We start from the raw sequence: 10,786 nt of genomic DNA on the forward strand, positions 1-10,786 counted from the left end.
ATATTTTATTGATAAAAAAAAAAAAAAAAAAATTAAATAAAAAGGATAAATTGATTAATTTATCAACTATTTCAGGAGATAAAATCTCTTTTTTTTTTCTTTTTTCTTTTTAAACTGTAAATGGAACAAACAAACAAACAAACAAATAAAACAAACAACAGCTCATATTAATGAAGTCAACAATTGGACCAAATTTTGATATCAATTTTAATGAGTAGTATATATAATAAGTATTTATTAATAATCAATCTAATCTTATTCAAATAACACAATAAAAATTTATATGCTAATAATTAATTTAGCTAGCAAAAAAAAAAAAGGAAAAGGAAAAGATCAAAGATAAAACGTCAACAACAAAAAAAAAAACAAAAAATAAGAGAAAGATCAATTTTAAAAATTTTTCATGATAATAATACTGATGATGAAGCATCACGTTGAGCTTGCAGCTGTGCTAACAATAGTTGCGCTAATTGAAAACCCGTCATCGAACTATCGTTATTTACGTTAGCACCCATTGTTGTTGATGTAACTGCTGTTGTTGTTGTTGTTGTTGCTATTGTTGTTGTTGTTGTTGTTGTTGCTGTTGTATTCATGCTATTTGTGAAACATTTTGATAATGCTGACTCTTCTAACATTAAATTCATTTCTTTTCCCAACAAATATTTTGATGGATTAGCATTATCTGAAATATAAATGTATAAGTAAACAAATAAATAAAATAAGTATATGTACATGTAAATATTATTAGAATGAAATAATTAAAAGATTAATTAATGGTAAAATACTAAAAAAGATGTTTCGGCAATAATTCCTAATAAAAAAAAGTGAATAATGAAAACAAATAAATAATAAACAAACAAATATGTGTACATGTAAATATTATTAAAATGAAATAATTTAAAAAAATAATTAATACTAAAAAACAAAAAACGATAATTTTTAGTTAAAAAAAAAATGAATTATAAATGAAATTATAGTAAATCTGAATGTTAATTAGAATTTGTTCAATATTAAATGATATTTTATTAAAATTTCTAAATTAAATTATCATATATTTGTACAAATCACTAATCATTAAATAGTGATTTAAAAGAAGAAAAATAATGAAAATTATTTACTGTAATTCATAGCAGTAAAAGATTCACTTAATTCCTCATCATAAAAATTTAGCTATATTTAATCAAAATTAATTTAAATTTGAATTTATATATAGAAAATAAAAATTAATATATACTTGTTGAAAACGGTGCTATTGTAGGAGAAGCAATAGCATCATTAGTAATATTTCGATTTAACAAATGACCAATATCATCCGTCCTTGACCTTTTCACCTTTGGACTATCCTTATTTTCTTGATTTCTGAAATATAAGTCTTTTTTCTTGGAGAGAATAAATAATCCTCTTCAGTTTACTAATTTTTATAATTCAATTCAAATACTTCTTTCTTTTTTTTTTTAAGACGATATAAATTTGTCACATTGAATCATATTTCTATTTAATTTTAACTATAAAAATATTAAATTGACAAAAAAAAAAGTAAGTAAACCTTATGTAAATGAATAAAAATCAATGAAACATTGAAATAACTTTGAAAAAAAGAAAAAAAAAAAGATTGTCAAATTAATCCAAATGTTTCATTGTAACATATAGAAAGATACTAACAATTTAATTTATTCTAAAAGTATCCTCTTGGGATTTTTTAAGAGAAGAAAGTGAAAAGGAGAAATGGACAAAGAGAGAGAGAGAGGGAGAGAGAAAGAAAGAGAAGTAAACGGATAAACCAAAACATAAAATGATTAAATTAAATATACACATACACATATACTACATTTTAAGTAAGTAAATTTAACAATGTTTATACATTTTCATATCAAACTGTTAATGACATTTTAAAAGTATGAATGAAAAAAGCTGACATAATTAAATTTATTTCAAATAGAAATAAAAGAAATTTACACATACATAACTTTCCTCTCTTCTCTCTCCCTTTTTAAATTATTGAAATTTTTTAAACAATCATTTTATCAGAATTTACTAATGAAATGATATAAATGATAAGAAATAAAAAAAAGGACAGAATGTGAAAAAATTTGACCAATCATTGAAAAAAAGAATTTATGTAAACTTTCAGAAAAAAACTTAAAAAAAAATATATTTCTATATTAATAATTTAAATGAATTATTTTTTTTTTACAATGAATGACTTAATTTAATCAAACGGATGACTAAAAAGTAGTATTATACTTTAAAAAAAAAGTATATATATCAAGAATTAAATTATATTAATGAAAATTTTAAATTTTAATTTTATTAAAAATAAAACCTTTTTTCTGTAAATTTTTGATTACATTTTCGAAGTGTTAAATCAAGTGGAATTTCATCTGTAGTTGTTGCTACAAATTTATTGTTGTTAATTGAATGAATTGTTGTTGTTGGTGGTACAATCATCATTGATACATCACTGATATGATTAGAAGATGTTGAGGGCGCTGCTGTCACCGTCAATTGATGTGACATATGACGCATACCTGTAAAATGGAAAAGAAATGAAAGAAAAAGAAAATTATTATTATTAATTTGATTTGATTACATTAATTTTTCCATCAAAAAAAAAAAAAAAAAAAAGAATTTCTTTCCTTTTTAATTTGATTTAATTTTTTTTAAAAATTATTTCATTTTGTCTCGTCCCATATTTTTTATATATATCAAATATTAATAAATTGTATTATTGGAATGAATTGAAATCAATTAATTCAAAATGAATTTGTATCATTTCATTTTACCTTTTCTTTTTAATACTAGAATTTTATTTAAAAAAAAAAAAATACATGATCTCATTTTATTTCAAATATTATTAAAATGAATTGTATTAGAATGAATTGAAATCATTTAATTAATTCGAAATGAATTTGAAATTTATTTCATTTCTTACTCTTCCGTGCTAATTTCTGCTGATAAGCAATTGGACAACCAGATAAACTTCGATGTGATGCTCGATTACTATTCACATGACCTTTACCTGTACAACCTGGTGTTGTACAACGTAATACCGTATCCTGTTGTAGAGCTAATACTGAAAAAAAAAACTTTTTTAAATTTAAATAAAAAAATATTTTTGATTTAAAAAATAATTATAACTTTCTGCATCATTCCTTTTTTTTTTTCCTTTTTTACTTTACCTATTATTATCATCTTGTATCCTTCAATTATAACAGATATTTGAAAAAAAAAGAGAAAAAGACAGAGAGTAAAGGAGAAAGAGAGAGGGAGAGAGGGAGGGAGAGAAAAAAAAGTAATAAATTAGTTCAAATTAAGACATATGGAAAGTACAAATTTGAGGAAGACAAAAGAAAAGTGACGGAAAGAATAAAAAGAAGCGGCATGTCGTGTCCAAGGTCAATGATCAGTGTCACCAAAAATTTTTTTTTTTTTCTTTTCGTTTTCCCTTTTCTTTTTTCTTTTTTTTTTGCATACTATAATCAACGGAACAACATCAATTGGATAATCATTACCATTAACATAAAGAAAAAAAGAATAAAAATGCTAATCATACCGTAATCGCACATTATAATCAATGATTTAACTAACTAACTTAAATAAGTAAGTAACCTAAATAAGTAATTAACCTAACTCTAACTAATAAAACATAAAAAGCTCTCCGATTTCATTATTTCTTTAAATATATCGATGATCATTTCCTGTATAATGGGATAAAAAATTTCAATCTTCTTTTCTTCTTTTGTCGGCATAAATTAATGAGTTAAGAGAGAGAGAGAGAGAGAGAGAGTAAAAGGAATATGCAAAATTTCAAAAGATAAATAAAAAAAAAAATGGGTAATAAAAGTATTCGTGCACATGTATGATGAGATTAGAATAGTTTGAGTTTTAAAATATACCGACAATTGATGTGATTGATATGAAATTTCAATGAAATGATCAAATATTAATGAACTATCAAATGGATAATTAATTAATTAGTTAATATAAAAAGAATGAAAGCTTTCCGATCAAATAATAAATTATTTACCAAATAAATTCGTCAATAGAAATGCGGCATAATTTCGTTTTTTTTTTTTTTTTTTCTTTTTACTTAAACATTCATTTCAATATAATTTCAATGAATTTTTGAATTACAAAAATTCAAATTTATATGGCAAATTTCCCTTATATGATTGATAAATTTTTTTTTTCCTTCATGAAAATTTATACGTTGAAATATTTGAATTAGTTAGAAGAGAATAAAGAATAACAAAAATTTGTTCTCATACAATAATTATATATTACTTTATAATTACTATATTGAAAAGAATAATTAGATAGCACTATTAAATGATAACTTGTGAAGAATAAAAATTGAGCAAAAAAAAAAAAAAAAATAAAAAAATTATAAAAAGAAAATTTATATAGCAAAATTATTTAAAGAATTTTTAATAATATTAACAATTTTCTCTCTTTTTCTTCCAAAAAAAAAAAAAAAAAACATAAATATGAAAATTAAAATTACAATGAAGTTTTTATAATATTAAATTAACAGTTTTATTTGTTTTTCTTTCATTTAAAAAAAAGAAAAAAAAACATTTGTATAAAGAAAAAAAATAATTTAAAAAAAAAAAAAATATTATGCTCAAAACGATATGACAAATTTTAATTAGTAAACTTCAAACAAAAAAAAAAAAAAAAAAAGAGAAAAGAGAAAATCAAGGTAGCTTAATGATTATTGACAAATGAATGATATTTGATGAATAAATGGTAAAACGATCTTTAATGATTGACCATCTGCTCCTTTTGGCTTATTAATGACAACGAACTGACCATGCATGGCATAATTTAAAGGAAGTGACAACGACTTTTTATGCAAATGCGCTTTTGGTCAACCGCAACTGAATCTATTTGATAGCGGTCGCTATTAGGTCAAAATTAACTCTTCTGACCTATCAAATAACATATATAAATGATAATTAACTGATAATAAATAAAGGAGAGAGAATAAAGACAGAGAGAGAGAGAGAGAAAGAAAGAATTAACACCAAATTTGAAAAGTATGAAAAGAGTGAAAATAAGTGAGAAAAATAGGAATGAGAATGAAATTTAAAAAAAAAATTAAAATTTTCATAAAAAAAGCGGTGATTTGATAAATTTTTGTTTTTTTCTTTTTGCATTTATAAATCTTTCTTATTAGTTTTATTGTTTTCTTTCTTTTTTTTTAAAAATATATATAATGATTTATTGAAATTGTAAAAAGAAAAAAAAAAAGTAGCAATAGTAAAAATAAACAAACAGACAAAAATACAAACAAAAATAAACAAACAGAAATGTTCCATGAATCATGGATTTCAATAAAAAAAAAGTTTATTAAATTTTATGACTTTTTTTTTTTCAAATCAATTTTAAATTTATAATTATAAATTAAGAAATATCTTTCGTTTTCCCTCTCTCTCTCTCTCTCTCTCTCTCTCTCTTTAATTATACTGAGAAAGAAAAAGAAAATTTGATTTCATCTATAAAAATTCATCCATCATATATCTTAAACAAATTACTATCCATATTTCGAAATTAGCAACAAAACCTATCTATGAAAAGAGAGAGAGAGAAAGAGGGAGAGAAAGAGGGAGAGAGAGAGAGAGGACAAAGAGATTGTCAAATGGATTACTTTAATTATATTTTCAATAAATTACGAAATCATTGCGAAATGAAATCAATAAATTTGACTCACATTGAATTGTTGATTTATCTGGTCGTCGTGGACAACCCGAAAGACTTCGATGATGTGTGTACAGGCCTGTCTGATGGCCTGAACCATCACAGCCTGGTGTTGGACAAGTTAGTTTACCTGATTCTGTAAAGTGGTACATCATTCTGGTAGTAAACAAAAACAAAAACAAAAACAAAACAAAGCAAAGAAAAGTATGTATTATTCACTCAATGGCATACATTTATAATAATTGTAGGATAAAGTTAAACAAGTAAAAAAAAATTTTTCTTTGAGATTTTGTGATGAAATTTGAATGTAAAGATTTTAATTTGAAATTTTTCTTTAATTCATGCTAAAAAAAAAAAAAATATTTTAAAATTTAGCAATAATATTTAGGACACTATTCTCGGTTTTTTTTTTGTAACTAATTTTTCGATCAAATCTTACTAAATTTATTTTTCTTTCTTTCTATGGAAATTAAAGAAATTTTTGTTTTTGTTTTTGTTTTTTGAAAGCAGTTAGATTGAGAATTGTTTAAATTTAAAAATTAAGTTGAAAAATCATTCATTTTTTAAGACTATTAATTGCATTAAATGATATTAGCTATTGTCTGATTATTTATTTTACACAATTGTGCATTTTAATGAATTTAATGATTAATCAAATTATATCACTTATCAAATGAATAATAATTTTAAAGAATTTTCAAAAAAAAAAAAATGAAAGCACCAAATTCTATAGTTTATGTATTAAATATTTAAAATTATAACAAAATCATTAAATTTTGTACTTTTTTATATATTAAATATTAAAAATTTATAACAAACACAATAAACAAACAAACAAACAAAAAAACATAAATTTATAATAAATAAATAAATAATTTTCTATTCATTTACCATTTCGATTCTTTAATCCACCATGAAATGCTGCTGCTGTTGTTGTTGTTGTTGATGATGCTGCTGCTACTGCTACTGATGATGATGATGATGATGATGATAATAATGAATATGAAATTTTTGATGGATTACGAAAATCACAATTATCAAATGATGATAATTGTTTAATTGATGACTTATCATATGATGTATACTGAGATGAGTGTGAATCAACTGAATGTGGTGACTGAGAGGTACACGACTCTGGACTACTGATATTTTCTATCGTATTTAAATTTACATTTGAAACTGAAATATGTTTTGGTGCTGATGTAGCCAGTGATTCAATGCTAAATCGTAGTGGTAAATGATTAGTAGTAGTAGTAGTAGTAGTAGTAGTAGTAGTACTAGTACTAGTAACAGTATCAGTAACAGTATCAGTAATACTAGTAGTAATAGTAATAGTATTATCAGTAATAGTAGTATCAGTATCAGTATCAGTAGTAGTAGTAGTAGGAGTATTGAATGAAGTAATCGTTGATAATTTTGATGTTATTTGATTACGAATTAAATTAGACGTTGATGGTTTACAAATAATTTTATCAGTTGTATCAATACTAATATTATTTGTAAATTTATTTATATTTCCATCCAAATCATCATCTTGCTCTTCTGTTATTTGCTCAATAACATGAACGATATTTTTTGCTGAAAAGGAAAAAAAAAATTTTTTTTTTCTTCTTATTGTTATAATTTTATTAAAATTTTATTTATAAAAAAAAAAAAAAAAAAAAAAAATAAACAATGAAACAAAAATTAAATAATAAACTTTTTTATTTTATTCAAAAAAGCAATTATTTCTTTTTTTTTTTTTTTTTATTAAATATCATTTATTTTAAAATAATATAAATGCATAAGAAAAAGAAATAAATTGAAGTTAAAAAAAAAAAAAAAAACATTAAGCATAGATAATATTTATTCATATGTAAAAATATTTATTAACTTAACTCATTTTGGCATATTGTAATAATTGCTAATAACAAATGGGTAAAATGATAAAATATGAGGAAATTTTAAAAATATGAGAAAAATATGTATAATTAAAATCCAATAAGAAAATGATCAAAAAAAGATAATTAATTGGGACATACTATTATTATCACTATTATCATTGTGATCCTTGATTAATGAAATTTTATTAAATTATCAATATTATCATCCTTATCACTTCCTATCATTCATTTATACATTATATGGATGTAAATATTATTTCAAGATAAGATTAATCATTTTTATACTTACTTCATATCAAATAATCATATAAACTTTAAAAGTAATTTACTACTAACTGATAGAATACAATTACTGATTGAGCTATATGAATATCATTACCTAATTATCTAATATTTAAAAGAAAATTTCAATTTATTTAACAATCACTGGAAAGATAAAAATATTGAACATAAAAATGTTTACAATCCTAAAATATATTTGTAAGTTTATTTATTATAAAAAAATTAGTAACAAATAATTTAAGTGTTTTTTCATTTTAATATTACTAATTAAAGAAAAGAAAAAGTTAAACGTAAAAGTTTAGAATAACTAAAGATAAATGAAAAGGAAAAAGAAAACATGAATAATGTGTTAATGAGAAATTCAATTTAAGTGCCCAATTAATTTATATTAAAAAGAAAAAAATTCTTTTTTTTTTTTTTTTTTAAATTCTGTTTATTTATGATATATTCAAATTTTATTTAAAATTTGGAAATATTTTTTGAAAAAATTGCAATTTTTAATTTATAATATGATAAAGTAATCTTCGAATGATTACTGTTTATTCTTTTATTAACAAATTGATATTTGTTTCAACGAATAAAGAAATTTAAAATATGAAATTTAAAAAGAAAAGCAAAAATGAGGAAATTAAAATGGCAAAAAAAAAAAATAAAAAAAGATTTCAATTTAAATTGAAGTAAAAAAAAATTAGAAATATACATATATGGAATCTTTTTTTTTTTTTTTTTTGACTATAAATCAACTATTGGAGTTTTATTATTTTCTTTTCATTGTAAATTTTAAATCGATGAAAAAGAAAAAAGTTCAATAAAACTTAACTAAATAAGTTCATGATTAAATATAATAATTTGTGTTGAGATTTTTTTGTGATGAATAAATCTGACTAAGATTATATCAATTTATAACATCTGCCATCAATATCCGATAATAATACCTACCAATCATTCCTACTTTTTTCTTTTTTTTCATTTAATTGACCTTGTTTGTTAAATTAATCAATAGAAAATAAAAAAAGAAATGAATAAAGTAAGAAAGAAAAAAAGAGCAATACAATAATAATAAGTAAAAAGTAATAAAGTAACAAGTAAAATAATAAGTAAAAATGCACAATTGTCAAATTTAACTTTATTTAAAGTTTTAAAATTTGAAAAATATTTATTATATGCATTCTTACATACTTACTCATTTCAGAATGAAAATATAAGAAAAAAAAAAAAAATGTAAACAAAATTTTGATAAAAAAGTTTGCAAAATATAGAAATAAACGATGAGAGAAGGAAGAATGAGAAAAAGAAGATAAGAAATGATTAATTTTTGAAATATAAAATGTAAAAAAAAAAAAGAAAATAACAAATCTATAAAAAAGTTGAAAAAATTTTTTACATAACTTACAGTTTGTACTAAATTTGTTCAAAAAATAATAAATTATAATTGTCCTAAAATTTATTAAAAATTGCTAATAATTGCATAAATTATTCATTTATTATCTATCTTAAGAGTTATACTTTGATTTTGCTAATTCATAAATTGTTAATAAAAAAATTAATTATGTAAAGTAAATTCAATAAATATTAATTTAGCACAAAAATAAATACTAGCAACAATAACAATGAAATTCTTAGTAAGCTATTAAAATATTCTTGAATTTTGTTTATTTTTACATATATTTTGTTTACAGCACAATTTATGACTGATTACTTATGATAACTACTAAAGTAAACAATGTTTTTTGATATTTTAATAAATTGTAAATTAAAAAAAATATTTATTTCACATATATTTTACAACTTAATTTATAATTCATTATTAAAATAAGGAATGCTTTTTAATATATTAATAACTTATAAGTTAAAAATTAATTCAATGTTTTTTCTTCTTTTTTTTTTTTTGCATGAATTTTTAACAAATGATATTAATTACGTATATATATGATGGATAATTTGTTAGAAAAGCAAACAGATTGAATGAATAAATTAATTCGTTAAAAACAAATGAAAAAAAAAAGAAAATAAAAAAGAAAAAAGAAAAAAATGAGTAAATGAATACATTAAGAATTTTTGTATGTTAAATTTTTTGTTTTCATGAAATTATCATTTTTTTTTTTTCTAAAAATAATGAAATTTCTTTTAAAAAAAATTTTTTTTAATAAAACAAAATGAGCCTAAGCTAAAATAATTATAATATGGCCTAAATATAAACTAATTAATTAATTAATATATATATGAAATTTAGAAATAAAAATAGTAAAGAAAAAAAAAAAAAAAACAAAAACAAAAATAAAAATAAATTACCATCTGGTTTCCGTCGTCGTTTTACATTGTTTATATAAGCATTATTTGTTTCATCAGTATTACGATTACTATTTTTGCTACAACAATCATTTGTTATCAATTTGTGACAATTTGATGATAATACCTCAATTGGTATTGAATTATCATTTCCTGATGATGATGATGATGATGATGATAATGATCTACTACATGTTAATGGTGTTATTTCCGGTTGTTTCATGCATAAATTTGAATCATTTTTTACCGGATCATTTGTAACCGTTGATGTGAGTGATAAATCTTTTGATGATGTAATTGTTGGTAAATTTTGATGTAAATTTGTTGCATTTGTTGTATGATGTAATTTTGTCATTGCTGCAAACAGAAAATGTGGCGTTGCTGTCATTCCTGAAAAATATTTGAAGGAAAAAAAGAAAAAAAAAAAAAAATTAACATAAAATTTTTAAAATATATTTCAAAAAATACATTTATTATTTAGCATTCTCATAATTATTTACATTATATGATTTTATTATTTTCAACATAAATTCTAACATTTACATCGAATTATTTCATACAAATTTGCAAATTTCGTACAATTGTAACATTCATTTTAAATTAGTAATATAAATTTTTAATTATATATGTAA

General features: G+C 21.1%; 1 protein-coding gene across 1 annotated transcript; it reads right to left on the reverse strand.

Annotated features, from left to right (window-relative positions):
- Positions 1-401: 401 nt before the first annotated feature.
- On the reverse strand, positions 402-10,542 carry Bma-ztf-11 (MBCTL1, putative; the record flags this gene model as incomplete). The annotated part of the gene is made up of 7 exons (XM_043080881.1): positions 402-682; positions 1,235-1,359; positions 2,324-2,528; positions 2,933-3,073; positions 5,714-5,836; positions 6,592-7,278; positions 10,158-10,542. The coding sequence occupies 7 exons, from the start codon at positions 10,540-10,542 to the stop codon at positions 402-404; spliced, it is 1,947 nt and encodes a 648-aa protein (XP_042936815.1).
- Between the last annotated feature and the right edge of the window lie 244 nt (positions 10,543-10,786).

The sequence above is a fragment of the Brugia malayi genome (assembly GCF_000002995.4).
Source record: "Brugia malayi strain FR3 genome assembly, contig: Bm_v4_Chr3_scaffold_001, whole genome shotgun sequence".
In the NCBI taxonomy this organism is placed as follows: Eukaryota; Metazoa; Nematoda; class Chromadorea; order Rhabditida; family Onchocercidae; genus Brugia; species Brugia malayi.